Genomic DNA, 19,198 nt, shown 5'->3' with positions numbered 1-19,198 from the left:
CAAACTGCATATACTCTATGCAATATGTTGAAGAACACTACTACCGTGAGACTGAAGAATAAACTCTAATAGTGCAAACTGCTTGTGAAGAAAGACGCCATGTTGGATTCGCTTGATGCCAGGGAACGTAGCTACGATAACAGTGCGAATGGTATTAATTTTACGATCAGAAAGGTGAATCTTATGTTTATTTTCATTGTAGTTGTATGGATATTCTTTTTTAATAAATACATGATCCAAAATCCTGTGTTTTTGTGTATAATGTTATTATGTTAAGTATTGTTTACGCAATTGTCTTGTCACAGGCAACCCAAGCTCACGCCTCGAGAAAAGCCAACGATTAATTTATGAACGCGTCACGCGTAGTGTGACTCTGTGTTAAGTTATTCTAGGAACCGTTGAAAATTTGAACACGTTATAAGGAATAGTATAGGCAACGAAATATGGACGATTTACAACGATAAATATTTCGAAATATGAACATTTTTGTCGTAAAATCAATAAAACTTACTCATACCCTGTGCATCCGTTGTAGTTTCTGGCGATTTCTGCCGTTTTAAGCTTGCTTCATCAAGAAATGGGCCAGGAATTTTCCACAATAGTGCAAATAATCGTGAAGGCTGATCGCGAAAAAGCGATTGCGTGACGCTCGGTAAGCTGTAAGATGACATGTTATTATATACCAGACGTAAAAACTCTTCAGATTCTCAGTCTGCATTTTGTACCCACTCTGCAGTCTGCAGTCTATATTTTGTATCCGGTCTGCTGTCTGCATTTTGTACTAACAGGTATCCGTGGCACCAATACAGTTTATTTTTGGTTACATTTATTCGCACAACACACTTAGTCTACCACAAAATACATGTGAGTGAGGTAATTTGACATTTTCGTTCTTTTCCGCGTTAATACTCTTCTTTCCTTTAGTAAGAATGTAGACAACTTACAATGTTTCAAGTAATCCACCCACCCTACAAAAAATAACTTTTGCATGCATAGCATCCCCATGTTTTGAAATAGGTGTATGCCCTTAGCCAGACTTGAGCTCTCTATTTCAGTATACTAGTCCGACACCCGTAGTATCACTACACTTGATTCCAAGGATCCAGTACCATCCAGGTGTCCCAGTTATCCTGCTCACTGGGTCTAGTCTTATTTCAAAGCTTGGTTTTTAAGCGATTGGATATCTCGGTTCACCGAAACATTCGAAACCTTAATTGTTAGAGATTTTATCACACGGTTTTCAAGACATTCCATGACTCGGTTCTTAGGCGCTTTACCTGATTTTCAAGTTTCACCCTATCTTGTATTGAGCGAAATAATTATTTTTCAGCAATCTGACAAGTCAGGAATACATTTCATTGTAGTGCCTACGCATTTTACGAACATTTAACAGTCGCATTTTAGGTACATTTATCGGTCGCACTTTACGAACATTTAACAGTTGCATTTTACGAACATTTAAGAGTAGCATTTTACGAACATTTAACAGTCGCATTTTACGAACATTTAACAGTCGCATTTTACGAACATTTAACAGTCGCATATTACGAACATTTAACGGGCGCTTTTTACTAACCTTTAACAATCGCATTTTACAAACATTTAACAGCCGCATTTTACGAACATTTAACGGGCGCTTTTTACGAACTTTAGGGTCGTACATTTTAAAAACATTTATTACATAAGGCCATTCATTTGACCTTAATTACATAAGGGTTGTTTACTGATACTGTTTTATATAAGCCGTTTTGTCGTAAATTTAAATGGCTCTGTTACATAGTGGCTTCGGCCCAGATACTGATATTGATCCAGTTTTTCTTCCATTGTAGTCTTATTTGCAAGAATATTTCAATCAGACTTCCCCTCTCTCTACAAACGACAACATGTTGGCTTCCAGGAAAGTGTTCATCTGCGCGAAAACATCTGAGAAAGTTCATTCATTCTCCTCCATACTTAATTTAATTTAAGAAGGAATAAATACTATACAATAATATATTGTAGTTTTTTTACCTTTTGCTGAGGCCACTCCAAAACATACAGCGCTTCTCTACTGTCAAGACCTGAAAATGAATTTTATCTTGTCAGAATAAATCAAAACGACGCATAGCAGCTAATTTTCATGTTACCTTAAAGTTTTTGAACTCTGAAATGACATTTTCTCGCAACTTCTCTGGCTTGGGGTCAGTTACTGCCATTATCCTGGAGTTAATATACCTATGAAGGAATTGTATTTGAAAATGGATCAGAAGCAAGGAAGTAACATTACTACTTTTGGTAGATTCAAGCGAATTTTTCATGAAATTTACAATAGCACATCTACATAAACATGCGTTTTGTATTGTACACAAAATATGTCACGATCTTATTGGATGGAAGAGAATTGTTTGTATTTTATTTGCCCTTTAACGACTATTCGACGAATTGAACCATTTTACAACGTTTTTTCAATGAAAAAGTGAGCAGCACTGGACGGACTAAATTTGTGAAAACTCAATTCGTTCCTCGAACGGCTTCATGGGAGAGCTATAGAGTTCATTGGGGAGTTTTAAAGAGTACAGTTTAAAATTTTGCATTTATATGCATCGCAGACGATAGGCCAGTTTTGAGCCCAGTGTAAAGTATGAAGTAAGTGGAAAGTATTTGTAAGATTTAACAAGTTCAGTAAGTAAAGTGTTACTCACCAATCTATTATTTAAGAAAAGTTTCATTAAACAGAGCGAGAAGAAAGGTTTCACAATTTGAAGGATTCTGGTTCTCTCTTGTTGATTGTTCAAGAATACCTTGCATAAATTGCCTTAGTATTACATTGTCAGGGCAAAAATGCGGACGGATAGCAGAGTAACAAAATGGCCGCCACGATTGACCAAAACTCTTAAATGTACTCGATGATCTTTTATTGGTTATACAGAACACTCTTTTGGTTTTCTCAGCATTATTTTCGTCTTTCGCACACGTCTTGTATGATCAATGCGCTGATAGGGATGTATGGCGTAAATACTAGTAAATGAAATAACAATGCAATAACATATGATACTGGTACACATTTTGCCCACTTTTTGTTATTTCAACTCGACCCTACGGGGCTTGGAAAATGCCACGCAAATCGCAAAATATCCGCGCGTATTTACTGTTAAACCACTGAATAAGACCTATTCATCGCTTATTTTATCTTGAACTGTTTGCGGAGAATTTCCGGCCTCATTTTAGATTTTTGGTTTAACCTTGATCGTCTTGCTGGAAAAAGGTTTAATTCAGCGCTTTTATTTGAATAATTTGATGGATTTGATAATTAAGGCATAACTAGAGAAAATGATCACCAGGTTCCTTGTCCAGGCCTTGGAATATGTCAATTTCGAGAGTATGTTTTGAAAAGGCAGCATCCATCTAATCTTCTGATGTAATGACCACTAACAATTTCTTCGCATGAATTTAAGATTATAGTTTAAAAAAGAAGGGGTTCATGTTTTCACTCAATCAAAACGAAACGCATAACGCAAAGCGAAACTTGAATCGTTTAGCAATTATAACAACCTTAGTGGAAAGTGAGTCAAAACGTGACTCCAGCCTTCTAGCATGATCAGTTTTCGTGTAACAACGGGTTTTTTCTCGCCGAAACACCCTCGGGATGTTTGATATATAAGGAATGGGTCACACTTGGGAAAATTTTTCCAAATTGTATTTACTTTGCGGTTGAAACCTGCCGTCGAGGGACATTTCTAAGTACGACCCTAACTTTTTTAGTTGGAAAAAGCTTAATTTCTAATTGTCGAAAATATCAAAAGCCCCGCAGTGCCTGGGTGGGGCAGGCAGTTTTTAAAAAAGAGCCGAGTTGAACGAAAGAAATCACAGTGGTGTCTGTCAACGCTTGTAAGTGAACCTTGGATTCTTTCGGAATTTAATATGTCGCGCGCATTAAAATCGGAACAAAAAGAAGCAATTTTTACGCTAATTCTGGAAAAAATCCACTGGTCGTGGTGCCAACTGGCTTTAGAAAGTCTGATACTTCAGGTGTTGGTTCGCATTATTTTTAGTAATTTTTTAGCATAAAAAAATAACTATGTTTACGTGTAGAGTAGTATGTTGCTCGCACTGATCAGATCGCCGCATAAGGATATGTATTTCGCAGTAATCAGATTGTCGCTTTTTTTTGTAAGCATTTCGCACCAATCAGATTGCAGCATTAGGGTATGTACCTCGCACTAATCACATTATGCCATTTGGATATGTTGCAGAAATCACAGCGTTTGAATATTTTTTTCTCGTACATGATGTTACGGAACCAGGGGGCCGTGCACAAAGAATGACATTTACCAGAAATTTTCAACTCATTTGATAAGTGTAACGATTTGTGGCTTTCGTAAGAACCCCGTCGATTGAAGTCTAGTTCATCGGTAGATAAAAGGTTTGCATTCAACTTGTTGTAAAATTTTTTTAAGTTTAAAGGTGTTTTATCCGCTCCTTTTCTCATAACGCACGCGCCAAACAACTTACTTCCGTCACGTTCAGGAAAACAACACTCAAACATTCTTGTGCTTGAATTGTATTGTATTGTATTTCACCAATCAGAGTCCATCGCTAACGCGCTCTCTCTCTAATTAGACTAGACAACAGCTGCGAAGGAGAAAACGTTGAGCGTGGCACCGACGCATTTTACTTTTGCTCAGGGGTTTTTAGACGGTATTTGTGTGAGTTCAGATAAATAACTTAAAGGTTTTTTTTGCTTTTTGTGGCAAAATTACGTGGAATTATATTTTTCAGGCAACCAACTGTAAATGAATAATGTTGATTTTCTCTCTGTCTGAGGAACGGTAGTAAGCGTAGTCTCTTTGGTCTCGTCACGCAACACGCTCTCTCTCTAACGGGGAATAGAGGGCGTTGTGTGACGAGACTAAACAACAGCCGCGAAGGAGACAACAGTAGTCGTGGCACCCATACATTTTATTTCTGCTTGGGGTTTTCTAGACAATAGAGACAATAGAACACAAAATACCTGTGTGAGTTCAGATAAGTTAGTTTTTTTTCATTTCTCTTAAGGTGAAGTAATGCGATCTTTTCGTTACTTTAGAAGTTATGCTATTTTTCTGTTACAAAACTGATAGTGTTAGGAACACAAAGTTTCCAATCTCAACCCTCCCAGCCAAAATAATAACTCTTGCATGGTACGCATCCCTATGTTTATCTTCTTGGTAAGCAAAATATCAAATTAGCCCCTACAACTTTACAGTTCAAACGATCGGATATTAAAATAGAATACAATAAACATAAAATTGATTCCCCTATGCGAAGAACAAACAAGTCTTTTATATTTGTTTTAGAATCTAAGAAAACTAATTACCCTGGTTTGCTTTCCTTGTCAATTAGTTTTCATCAATCACTCTGATAAAGTACTTCTACTGTAGTATAACACCTTAACCCTTTAACTCATAAGATCTCATTAGTAATTCTCCTTACTGTCTACCATACAGTTCTTATGATGTTGTTTTGGAGAATTTGGTATTGGATCAACTTATAATCCCTTAATTGATATTTTTCTTTATTCTCATCACTTGTCTGCTTGATATTATATTGATATTGTAAGGAAAAATTCTGTCTTGGCCACTCCTAGGGGTTAAAGGGAACAAACATCAATATCCATATTCTCTAGACTCTTCACTATATATTTCCTTTGGTACTGACGAGGAGAATTCATGTTGTAATCAGAGCATCTTGAGTTAGGAATTTTTTTTTTATTTTCATGTTCTTCATGAATGATTCAGCAATATTACTGGAGGGATATCTTACATGCTTACTACCCTTGGGGCTGATAGGGTTAATTGAGGAGAGAGAACTTGTAAGCCATGCTGTGTTCCCTATTTACCATGACATGTGTACAAAATATGGTCCGAAATTAACAAACATCACTTATTTCAAAGCCAAGAGTAGTATTCCACATTAGAGTAATATTTGAATTAAGTATTGGCAATTGTAGAGTTCTGAGAACTGTATTTGTTAATTAAAAAACAAACTCTCAGTCTGATTAAATTGGTATTCATAAAAAAAGTCATAGCTAGCTCACCTGATTGTAACATAGAGAAATCCCGGCAAGGACCCAACCAGTCAGTTGTCAGCTGTCAGACAGGCAAAAAATGGGTAGAACAGGATCCCATATACAAGAAGGGTGACAATATTCTGAAAAACTCATTAAAACAGAGAAATTTTTTTTCTCTTGCTCATGTTGAGTACTGGACTGCTGTGCAGGTAAAGGGGGTAAGTTTCTAAAGAAACTGTGGTGCTGCGTCAATGGTAGAGTATAACAGGGTATAAATTTAGTATTATTGATTGAGTTGATAATGTAAATTGGCCACTGTGTATAGTTTAAAAGCTGACGTTTTGAACACAATAGCCCTTCATCAAAGCAATTGGAGGAATTGTGGTTTGTGTGTGCATTTATATGCAGAAAATGGAGCAATGCTATTGGTGGGAATATGGTGACAAGAAAACAAGAATAAATTAGTTAATGAAAAGCATTTGTTGATACCGTGGGGCTTAAGAGTACCTATTTGAAAGATAATTTTTGTTCTGGAGTTTTGTAGCCCTCCAAACTGCCTAGATGTAGAGAAAGGCCCCAAGGTGCCATATGCTGCCCAGAATGATTAGAGAGATTAAAGTATCTAGCCACTGGTTTGGATGTGTCCTTGTCATTTCTTCTTACGTCACGAAGGTGTTACGGCTGTGTTGGTAGTTGAAGGTTCAAGCCCCACACCACAACAACAATTAGGGTCTTAAAAATAAATGAGGAGAATGTGCTGCCATTGATACAACATCTGCAAATGGTTAGACGTTCTAGTATTTTGGCTAAGGATGATAAACCACAGGCCCCATACTCTCCTACATCTTCTCTGTACTGGTTATAAGCAGGGAACATTAACCCTTTAACTCTCAGAAATGATTAAAATGTAACTTCTCCAAATAATATCCTTACATTATCCAACAAACAGGCAATGAAAATACTCAAACTAATCAGGTAGAGGATGTTTTCTTGATCTAACAGAAAAGTTCTCATAACTGATGAATATGCAAATGTGCAGCAGCAAGAAGGGAGAATTAATTTATAATCAGATCTTGAGAGTTAAAGAATAAAAGAATTCACAGACTTCAACAAAGAGTAATAAATGTGACTCCCAGTGTGGTCATCTGGCCTTGTTATCATTTATAGAGGCCCACATTTCAACCTGCTTTTAAAAGCCCAAGTGAGCCAGCCTGTCTAAATATTCCAAATAAATAAATAAATAACTCAATATCAAGTTCGCACCCACATCACAAATGGAGGCTAGGTGCCCAAGGGGCCCATGAGCTGCACCTACAGTCACACCCCAAGGTGCTAGAACACCCAACTGGCCTACCCAATGCTAAAGTGGCAGCTTGCAAAAATAGACCCCACAAAAGAAACCCTGCAGTTAGGTTTGAGGGGAGGAAAGACCAAGAAATGCTATCTTCAAGGACAAGAATCCCATGCTATAGAACAGCAAACACAACACAGGCACATGGTGGAACAATGCGTGCACTGATAAGGTATACCACTAAATGAGGATGGCCCCGGGGCCCTAACATCCACAGCAGTACTTCTGCAAAGTCTGCAGAATGCAACAAATGCTACACGGATACTAACAACTGCCTAAGACACAAACCAAACGCCTGAAAACACTGCTAACCATACATGTATTTGCTCCTAGTCATTTAAACTGTACGTTAAATTCCATATAACTTTGTTAAAATTTGTTCATAAACTAATACTGGCCCATGGCAACTGATTTGACCTATAGCTACTAGAGTCTCTAGTAATTAAAAATGATTTTAACAGTGAGAGAAAAAAAGCAAAAAAAAACAAACAAACACTCAATTTGTTCAAAATCAGGTTGGCATGGTATGACCACTTACCCTGCACCTATCCAGCTGGGTCAGGCATTTGAAAAATTCCATTTTTTGGTTGTAAAAACATATTCAGGCATGTGCTGGAAGTGGCTCCAAACATAATAGCAACGATGAATCTGTTGCCAAAACCCCTTAGAAAATCAAATGGTCTGAAAGGAAACCACACATACATTGGTAAAACAGTGGCACCCAAATAGCTCACTGAAAAATACACTCCCATTAAACCCATTCAATAAAGGAATGCCTCATATTATTGTACTGTGTTTATATTCTGACTGAAATGGCACAATTTCCTGATAGATCAGGGGTGGGGGAGTTTTTAGGTCAATTTTTGCTGCGTATATATACCGCTGGCCTCTCAGAAAACCTGCCCCATCATAGTCTACCCTGTGGCCAATTATACACTTCATCTGCTAAGTGAGTCACTTTACGGGAAGTGTTATATTTGTGATCCCATCTACCCATGTGTTGCTGGCCTCTCAGAATACCTGCCCCATTATTAAAAGTCTATTCTGTGGCCAACTATATACACCATCTGCTGAGTCACTTTACCAGAAATGTAATTTTTGTGGTCCCAACTTCGTCAATTTCTGTTTATAGATACATGTATCTAGCTACTACCAAGTCTTTTAAGTAGATCATGATCCTAAAATGAAGTGACACATTTGTTTACGTGAATTAAGAACACTTTACTTTTCACCTTCAGTGCATTAACATTCTGGTACATTTCAATCTAATTTGAACCTTCCTATTTGTAAATCCTTACTTTGATGTATGAAAATTCTCCAAATCATGAAAATGTGTTAGTCTCCACTTTAGTAACTCTATTGAAAACGAAACCCCATTATAGCAGAGCGAGTCATGAACATGCCACCCAAACTAGCAGTATTTACTAGCAGTATTTACAGTATTACAAGAAGCAACTTTTTCGAAAAAAAGTACATGTAGCTTGGTGTCACTTAAACTTAGGTACAACTAATTAAAAGTACACAATGATCAGACTATATGTTGCTGACCTTCAATGTAAGCCTTGACCTTTTTGCTCAATTAATCAATTCTGTACTCGCATCAGCAAACCAGGATATCCATCGCAGTTTTGAAGTCCAGATTTTACCCTTTGCTTGACAAAGGCCAGTGTAAAAATGATGAAAAGCTTAAAAATAGCAATACATGTAATAATTATTATCAATCATGCAAGCATGAAATTACAGATGAAGTTTTAGCAAAACAGTATCACCTTTCAAACTTTCTGACTTAAAACAGGAGGGAGAGTGACACTTATTCCAGAAGGGGTGCTTATTGGAAGGAGGGCGCTAAATCAAATCATTGCGACATGTAAACAATTTTGTCATCATTATTTGATGAAAGTTACTCCGATATTTCACTTATAGCTGGAGGAAGACAGCCAAGATCAAACAGACTCTCTTTGATAAATGTGGGGCACCCAAATTGATAATTTTCAAGATTGAAAATGCATTAACATGGCTCAAAAAACAAAATTACAAAGACATCTTTGGATGAAAATAAATTAGTTATATTATTAGTGTTCAAGAAGAAAAAAAGGTGTTACAGAACATTAAAAATTCATGCTGGAATGGAAAATTAAAAAGTTAATACATGATAATGCAGACAAAGGCAGGATCAAGCTGTCTGACACAGACACCCCAGCTTTCAGCCTACATTCCTCTCACTTTCAGTCCCAAACTCAAGTGTGATGTGAGAAAGACAACAGCACTTTATTTCCAGAAAAATTAAAAAGAAAATGAAAAATAAAAAATTAAAAGAATTCCTCACAAATTAAGAGGAAATAACTAAACAAGACCTACTGTAATTTAAGACACGGAACAGAACGAAAAGGAAGATCTATATATTTAGAAAGAGAGATTTTCGATTTGCAAAGCAAGAATCCGTGTAGAACTCCATTGTAGGGAAGGATAAGAGGGTCTACTAGAAACCTCAAAGCCGTTTGCAAAAATCATCCACAACCGCAAAACCTCCAAAAAAAATTCGACCAGAACCGACAACCGCATGCAAAACAGTCAAAACCGATAATTGTTCACATCACAGTTCGCAAAACCCTAATCGATCCGATACGGTGTTGACATGTGGAGCATACAGAGGTTTTGCGGCTATTCGAGATCAGTGGGGGCGCATAATGGCCACTTGGATCGAAGAGAAAACGGAATCCAAATAGGACAGTCCGAAAACTTCATTGAAAACCAAATCCGAAGCCCATTAGACAGGTATTTTAGTCAAAAACCGAAAACCACATGCTAAAGAACGGAAAATCCGCAAACTGCAACGAACACCCAATCCGAAAAACCGACATTCTTTAGCACAAAAACCAATCTTAAAAAGATATAGAAAATCCCAATGACCATTTAAAGATGAACCAGTCAGTTCAGTCCACAAATCCCACAAATGATAACAGAACAACCATTATTATTACTGAAACCTCAACGAAAACCTTTTTTGTATTATTATTTTCCAATCAGAAACATGCTGCAAAGCAACTTTAGTAAGGAGATATTTTTCAGGAAAGGTGTCATGTCACGCAATCGAATTATTCATCGACTACGAACATCGATGCTTAGCATCTTGTAAATTGCACAATAACTTTTTGCAAATTTCATGCTGCGAATTTGAATATTTTTCAATGAACAAACCATATACCTCGAGGAGACGACAGCGCAACGAAAGAACCAAATCGCAGAACGAGCTTGCATGAATCTTCAGCGCATTCATGAAAATATCGACACTACAACAGAGTACGTACCCCTGAGAAGTGTTCTCCGAGGATCTATTTGTCATTTTCCAAGCAATCTATTGAGGCAATTGCACGTGGTTTAACCTCCCTTGTCTGAAAGCTCCTTTCATATGAGGAACTCTATTTGGTTCCGTGAATTTGAATTAGATTATGGTTATCTTATTAATGTCTGTCTCAGAAAATTAGCGGAAGAGAAATAGCAGGAGTCTGGAAGCTAGCTAGGTTGGTGACCGCTGACTGAAGTATAGGGGATTTTCAAAGATGGCGGAGAAATGTAGGAGAGTAATGTGAACGTGTCACTATACTAAAATGGTTCGTGAGTCCTTTTAGTTCTCAGCTGCAGTCTTTTAACCGGTGTTTTAATTGTAATTACATATTTTTTACAGGATACTCGATCGTTCTTTAGCTCTGCTGGAAAGACAGCGAAACAAGGCGCTTCGAAAGTAGAAAATAAGCGCGGCAAAGATTCTACTGGGAAGTCATTATCGAAACATGATGTAGGAAAGAGCCGAACGAAAAGCAAGGTAAGTAATGGATTATGTAGCATTTGAGAGAGAAATTTATTTGTGTTATCAGGGAATTCGACTTCAGAGGTGACGGAGAAAAGATCTGCCCAAAGATCTGCCCATATCACAGCCCCCGTCTGACTGAATCGTTCATCATGTGTATCTACGTACTCTGCGATTCACATTCCCATCTATCTTCTCCTGGGGATAGAGGGGGGGAACCTTATTTCGCTAAAATTGGTATTTATTGCCATATATGGTAAAATTTCCTTTGTCATGAATCTTTAATTTTGCACATAATAGATAATTTTACGACATGTTTTAACCAAGAGTTTCATTCCACTACATATATCTAACCCAAGGTATCTTTCTGGACTGGAATGTGAGAAATGGTTTGGTAATGTGTGTTAGCTAACTTTGTAGGTATAATTTTCAATGGTCTGTCAGAGTATGTCAGGGTAGCTGAGTGAGGCTGATAAGTTACAATGTTTTGCCTTTTTGGTTTTATCTTAAACAGGATTGTAAAATGAAGCAATTTTGTATTCATCCTTTACCTTCTAAGATCTGTTTGCTAATTCTCTCCTCTAGTGGCTACACATTTCCCTGTACATTTGTTACAGGAATTTGTTCTTAGATCAAGATAACAATGTTTTTCATAACCCTTTTGTTGGACATTGTATGTATAGTCTTGGGAGAAGTTACATGTTAATCACATCTGGGAGTTTAAGGGTTAAACAGCATGATGTGATACACTGCTACCTAAATTTCACTCAAGTTCGAAATATCTTGGACATTACCATTCCCTGTAAATTTGTTCAAACTGCAACTTATTAAGTCTGCAGAGCAGTTGCAGTATGTAATACTAATGCTTATTTCACAATTTTGACAAGTACTGGTTAATTTTCATTTATTCAGACTGAAGGGAAAATGAAATTGTTGATTAACTTGAAAGATTAGTGATAAAGAAGCATTGAGACTTCACCTAACCCAAACCATATTTTCTACAAGCCTGGTGTCTTTTGATTTTCTGAGGTGTGAGAAAATGATTTGTAAGAAAGTTGTGCTCTGAGGAACAACACCCCCCTTGATCTTATCCAGTTGTTATTGTTAGATCCAAAGAAGTGAATTTATCTCACATTTGTGTGAATAAAAATATGTAATTGTTGATTTTCTGGGCAGAGTTTATCAAGCAGTGAAGATGATGACATTGCCTGAAAACAAAAACCAAAAGAAAATCAGAAGATGAAGAAGAAAGGAAAAAACATTATTGACTCGGGTAATGTTTTAGGATGAACACAAACAGTTTCAAAAGGAACAGATGTTGAGACTCTACACAAACTATTACACCTCTGGTTTTGTTTTAATGGTGTACTGTGCTGTACAGTGTCCTTGTCAATTCCAAATGTAATTTGCATTATTACAGAAACAGCCTCCTGGTTAAGCTCAATTGGTTAGAGTGCTGGACTGTTGTGCAGGAGGTCAAGGGTTTGAGCCCCAGCTGGACCAACACTCAGGGTCTTAAAATAACTGAGGATAATGTGCTACCTTTCTATAATGTCAAATGGATAGACATTCTAGTCCTCTTGGATAAGAATGAATAAACCGAAGGTCCCGTCTCCTGCTTCTATTAATTAGTTAATTTGGTTAGGCAGGGGATGTTAAAGAACCCACTCACAAGATTACTGTGATGTAGTCTGGCCTGTTTACTGGGAATTGAGGGGGGGGGGGGGGTCTGGCCTTGTCATTGTTAATGTGGGATCCACTGTAATTGGCTAAATCTGTGGTGGTCTCCCTGCCTGAGATAATTAGGGGAAGCTAAATAAATAAATTAGGGTGTAAAAAGATTCACATATTTACATGTATACATACAACATCTCAATGATGTCCTGACCCTATTTCTAAATTAATCTTACATCTCTGTTAGATTCTGATGAAGATCCTCTTCCTCCAAAAATCAGTTATGTGATTTTTTTCTTGAATTTTGTTCCCTTTCATACAGCTGTAGTTAATCCTTTAACTCCCAGAAGTGATTAACATGAAACCTCTCTTTATGATGTCTACACATTCAGCAAACAGGTAATGAAAATATTTAAACTTATCAAATGAAGTAGAAGCTGCTATCTTGATCTAGTGCCAAGTTCTCATGACTAATTTAGAAGGAGACGTATAGCAGCTAGAGGGGAGAAATAACAATCAGATCTTAGGAGTTAAAGGGTTAAACTTTTGGACCCTAATATCACCACTGAATCAAGAGTCAAGGAAATGATCACTAACTATAAAAGCTCTTGCTTATTTTAAAAAATTCTCCTTGTAATTGCCTCAGAAAATGCTTAGGGAACAGTATGGAGAATATACATACTGATGTCAGGGTGTATTCAGAACCTGGTTCTCTTTTATTCATGTCTCTTTTAGAAAAGCCACATCAGTAAAGAAGGAGGAGAGTTCAAAAGCTATGAAAAGTAGAATATTGACCAATCAGCTTGGACTCAGGTAAAGAAATTATGTCTAATTATTGAGGGTACCTATACTTTTTACGAGAAGTAAATATTTTTTGTTTGCAGGGGAATCATTATTTCAATTTTTTTTCATGAATTTTGATTAAAGATGACATAATCCTTCCATTTCCATCTGAACAGTTTTTTCTTTATTCAAACGCGACCCATGGATGAAGAATTATATGAATTAAATGTGATTGACAAACCATTTTGTTTCCCTGATGAATTTCAGGTTATTTGAAAGAGCCAAACTTGTAGGATTAACAGCTTTATAAACAGGTGAGAAAGAGTGAAAATTTTAATTTGTGAATTTGGCTTAATTCTCTTTTTTTGAATTTCATGTGAATGTGAAAGAATTTTGGATATTTTTCATGATGCATGAAAAGACAATATATTTTTACATGACTGAGTTCTACAAAAGAGTTTAGGGGGACTCTCCTCATTGATGGAGTGGGAGGGCTGAATAGGGAAAATAATTTATTTAGTGTCAGGTGAGCTTGAGGTAAAATGAGGTCAGGTTTTTTTACATCACCTGACCTTTAACCTTGCCTATGTATTAGCTTGCCAAAGAAAAAAAACCATCCACTTGATCCAGGGTTGAGCACACTTACCATTAGATCACTGTGCCTTAAATAAAATTTTGATATTATGATGCTCTAATTGTATTTTGATGTGGTTTCTACAGATGAGGAAGAAGTTGTGTCTTAGAAATTAAAAAAGTCTCTTGAACAAACAGAAAAGCCAGCTTCCAAAGAGGTCCAGCAAGTTAATGAGAGGTAACATGCATCGCACTCTATTATTATATTTGATATTTCAGTACCAAACCATGGTGTTATTTTAGAACGTAAGATATTGCTCTGGAGAAGCATCTGGCTTCTTAAAAATTGTCCAGGTTAATGTTGTTTGTCTGTCTGTTTGTTTGTCTGTTTGTTTGTCTGTTTGTTTGTGTGTTTGTTTGTCTATCCTCTCTCCCATCAAGCATTGAGAATGTTAGATCTGTCATAGGAAACTGCTCTTATGCTGATACATTTAACCCTTTGACACCTAAGAGTGACCAGCATCTAATTTCTCCTTGCATGTGTATGGTATGTGTCTTTAAGCACTTGAATAAGGTACTTGAAGATGAAACAATAACATTTTATGACTAAATTTGGCTTTGTGTAAGATCCAAAAGCTTACTCAAACTTGTAAAACTGGTGGCACATGTCAGTTGTATATGTAAACTTGTCCTCCTATGAAATTAGATGGTTTTTACTCAGATGCACGTTGCTAACAATACTTGCAACAAAACATTACTTTCAATACTATAACCACTCAAAATACAACCAGTACTGTATGTAGAATTTACACTAAACAGTAACTGTGGTGACAAAACTTTTAGGTACATTCTTAGTGATTTTAACTTTGACAATCCAGGAAGATGCTGCCACTTTGTCTCCATTTTTCAAAGCAGCAGTGTCTTTCACTATCAACATTCCTATTTGGGACAACTCTTGCCTTGTGAGGACAACTCTTTTTGGTTATTATGTTTGATATACATGTAACTTTTATTCACTTCAAATTTTATCCATGAACTTTTCAGGAAGTACCAAAGACAACTCTTTTAGCAAACTGGCTGCCAAAGCTGCTACAGTTCCAGAAACTCCAGTTGGAGACTCAAAACCAAGTCCAAAGAAAACTGTTACTCCAAAAAAGGAAAAAAAGATCTTAGTCAGGAAACTCCAACCCAAGGAACACCAAAAGGTGTCAAAATCAGAGGAAGTGGTTGAAGTTCCACCCTCATTGGAAAAGAAAAAATTTGGCTACCATGGTTTTATGGCAAGAGATAATCCCAGGACACTTGGTTCAAAGGAAATCCCTCAGGTAGCTTTCAAAGACCAAGATCTGATTGTTATTTCTCCCCTCTAGCTCTACACATTTCTCTGTAAATTAATAATGAGAGTTTGTTGTTAGATCATTATAACAACTACATGTACTTGATAAGTTTTAGTATCCTCATTACATGTTTGCTGGATAATCTATGGATATTCTCAGGAGAAGTTACATATTAATTTCTTCTGGTAGTTAAATTATCATTATCTCTCAAGCTCTTTATGGTTTGTTTTCCATCCTTTCAAATTTTAATGAGAGATGCAAGACAAAGCAAAATGAAGATTATTAGAATTAAGGCTTATTTGGAAAATCTGCAGATACAGTTTACATGAAAAACTGTAAAATGCATGCTTTGATTAACCTTTTTACCTCCGAGATGTCATTAGTTATTCTCCTTACTGTCTGTCATACAATTCTTGTAATGTTAGTTTGGAGAATTTGGTCTTGGATCAACTAATAATCCCCTGCTTGATTATTTATTCTCATCACTTGTCTGCATGATATTGTATTGATATTGTAAGGAGAAGTTCTGTCTTGGTCACTCATGGGAGTTAAAGGGTTAAACAAAAAATGTATTTTATCCTTTTACTCTCAGTTGTTGTTCAAATGTTGGTTCAATGTAAGTATCTAAGAAACTGCCCACCTACCCCTCCCCTAATCCAACTTTAACCCTCACTTGTAAGCAGTTGACAGTTGTTGGGTTAGGGGAGGGGTAGGTGCACAGATGCTGACATTGATCTGAAATGTTTATGGTGTATCTACAGAGTTTTTTTTCATTTTTCACCATTTATAACTTTTCAGTTTGGACAGTATTAGCAGGTCTTCAAGGGAAGAATTAATTATTCGTCTGCATATCTTGAATCATGCACGCACTTGATAATTTAATTTTTAGGGAGCAGAAAACTGTTTGGATGGACTGACATTTGTTATTACAGGAGTCTTGGAAAGTAATGAGAGGGAGGAGGCCACTGATTTGATTCAACGATATGGTGGAAAAGTTACCCAATCAGTGAGCAAGAAAACAAGTTATGTCGTTGTGGGACGGGATCCTGGAGAGCATAAACTTTCTAAGGTACATTGTAATACACAGATCAAAAAAGGAAAAAATAAAAACAAAAACATGAACACCAACATATAGGTTGCACCTTTTTCCTTAAATTTTTGTAACAAAGCTGGGCTGCGGCTTTCTGCAAAAATACTAGGGAAACTTGCCACAAATTTGCATAAATTAACTCAATTAATGAACAATTCATAAGTCTGTGTAGCAAACTAACAAGAACTGAAAAATTTACAAGTTAGGGAAGAAATTAATTATTTCTTTTGCAAGTTTGTTGGCTTCTGAAAGAGCTGTTCTTGTTCATAGGCATAAGCTTATATTTCTTGCTGAGGAGGTCATTAAACATTGCTTTGTTTAGAGACCCTTTAACTGATTTAAGGTTGTCTCTACTTCATTGAACAGCTAAACATTACTGGACAAGGAAACTATGGTTTCTTTGTTAAGGCTAAGGTAATGTGGAACATTACAAATAGATGAAGACGGTCTGTTTGAGCTTGTCAGAACAAAACCAGGCAATAAGACCAGCTATGAACCACTAAGTGTGCACAAGAAGACAAAGAAGGAGAAAGCTGATCCAGTGGAGTCCCTCAGCCAGAGAAAAGATCAGTCTGAAGGGGATTTGTCACAACTGAGCGAAAGATCTGTGTCATCTCCAACAACACAAACACTATCATCATCACCTGCACTGAAAGGTGGGTGTTTCAAACCTCTCCAACAATTAGCACAAGAGCATAACTTCACAGTAAATTTAATTCATACTTCAGCTGTATGCCTTAAATTTCCTCACCAGTGAGCATCCTACATGTATTATGCGGTGATTATACTTAGTGAATATAATCTCTCTTGGGTGCATCCAGGTGCATTTGTACAACTTACTGATGACATAAATACATGTTTCCTAATCCCCACATTCAGAGATACATTTTTTTAAACAGCTGTAACTTATGAACTTTGATGAATTTATTTCACTCGACAGTCACTTATACATGCAGTTAGTATGTTAGTAATGGAATCACAGTTTTAAACATTTTTATTTTGCACAGCTTCCTTTTTCAACAAAGACCAAGATGGGTCGTCCTTAAAGGCAGCTCTTCTGTGCGGTTCCCCAGGAGTTGGTAAAACCACAACAGCAACACTTGTTTGTGAAGAGCTTGGTTTTACCTTCACTGAAATGAATGCCAGTGATACACGGAGCAAAAAGACCTTGGAAGAACACATTTCTCAGTCACTGAGCAATAAAACCATGGATGGCCTTCTGACAGGTTGTCAAATTTCTGTAACATTTGGAATGACTTTGACATTATTAAAGATGCTTCATTCATTCTTCAGTCTTACTAAACTGACTTTCCTCTGTAGTTAATTTATTATTATCAACTGAGTTAGTGACGTAAATTACAGCTCTATTGGTCAACTTTTCCAACAAAACTTGTGAAGCTTCTAAGCCGACAAGTCGCCCTTATCATTAAGGAAATTTCCTTCACTATGCGTTCGGTTTGTGTTTCTTTTGTGATGCAAAAAAAAACCTAGGAAACACATGAGGTCTCGTTAGTTTTGGTTATATAAGTGAATAACCCACATCTCTTACTCACCCGAGTTCCACGTGCGTACTGTAAGTTCAAGAGCGAGTTTTTTTGTTTTGTTTTTTTTTTTCCGCTTTGATTCGCTTCGATTCGCGGCGCAAACGCAAAGACGATAGTTTGCTCATGGTTTCTAATATGGACTTAAAGACAAAGGAACTCCGGATTAATGGAAATGAAAAGTTAAAAAATGTAGTATGAGGCCCTGTTCAAACTTGGCGTATAAATAGTGAAACAGCATAGCTACAAAATAGAATCATGGATCACGAAATAAACAATGATACACGATTTTCTGTTTCGAGTTCGGTGAGCTCATATTCAGCTTCTTCAATACCGCTGGTGTTACCAAGTGCACCGTTTTGTTACACACTTGTGGAGCAAATCACATTTTCACAGGAGTTAAGGTGAGGACAGAATAAGTTAATAGCGACCTAATGCAGTGAATGAGATAAACGGGTATTGACTAAAGATACAAATAGAAATAATTCGAAATATGAGACAAAAGAATGAAAGAAATATTGATCTTGTTTACTCGTCACGAACGCAGGATCGAATCTTAGACCATCGGATTTTGCGATCTGAAGTTCACCCACATAGCTAAATATTTCTCGTTAATGAGCCATGACATACCATGGATACATAAAGGATCATCCTGCATACTGCAAAGATCATCAATGTCGAATGCATAATGACGGGAAATAAATTTTAAGCTCTTTCGTGACAAAGGAAAAAGTCATTTTTAATCGCGACCGGAAAAAAAAACCCTACCCGCTAGATCAGGTTAAACGACAGATTAGATATCAATGCTGACATGTAGATAAACATACCAGACCTTGAGGTAGCTTATTTATCTTCTCGTGAGGGATCTATGAAGCTGCAGCATTTCTGATTCCAGTATCAAATGTGTCACTTGCCTGCATGAACTATAATACATTTGTTTATGGTCTCGCTTACTGCATCCAAACTCAGCAGACAATTCTGGAGCTCAAAGAGACAGAGAGCTAGGGCCTCAG

The 19,198-nt window shown here is 36.8% G+C and overlaps 1 protein-coding gene and 1 long non-coding RNA gene across 2 annotated transcripts; one reads left to right on the top strand and one right to left on the bottom strand.

The window, feature by feature from the left end:
* Positions 1-4,538: 4,538 nt before the first annotated feature.
* Positions 4,539-10,865, bottom strand: LOC149051974 (uncharacterized). Its single transcript, XR_016186932.1, has 4 exons — positions 10,688-10,865; positions 8,928-9,064; positions 6,056-8,060; positions 4,539-5,601 (listed from the first exon to the last, which is right to left on the bottom strand). It is a non-coding gene; the product is annotated as an uncharacterized LOC149051974 (long non-coding RNA).
* A 48-nt stretch (positions 10,866-10,913) lies between these two features.
* Positions 10,914-18,091, top strand: LOC149051973 (replication factor C subunit 1-like). Its single transcript, XM_089202904.1, has 10 exons — positions 10,914-10,990; positions 11,065-11,202; positions 12,364-13,260; positions 13,597-13,674; positions 13,912-13,958; positions 14,365-14,455; positions 15,262-15,542; positions 16,444-16,623; positions 17,102-17,300; positions 17,652-18,091. The coding sequence occupies exons 6-10, from the start codon at positions 14,449-14,451 to the stop codon at positions 17,966-17,968; spliced, it is 984 nt and encodes a 327-aa protein (XP_089059030.1). The 5' UTR covers positions 10,914-10,990; positions 11,065-11,202; positions 12,364-13,260; positions 13,597-13,674; positions 13,912-13,958; positions 14,365-14,448; the 3' UTR covers positions 17,969-18,091.
* Positions 18,092-19,198: the final 1,107 nt, after the last annotated feature.

The sequence above is a fragment of the Pocillopora damicornis genome, chromosome 1, assembly GCF_964200805.1.
Source record: "Pocillopora damicornis chromosome 1, jaPocDami1.2, whole genome shotgun sequence".
NCBI lineage: Eukaryota > Metazoa > Cnidaria > Anthozoa > Scleractinia > Pocilloporidae > Pocillopora > Pocillopora damicornis.
The sequence above is the reverse complement of the archived record's forward strand: the minus strand, read 5'-3'. Positions and strand labels throughout refer to the sequence as shown.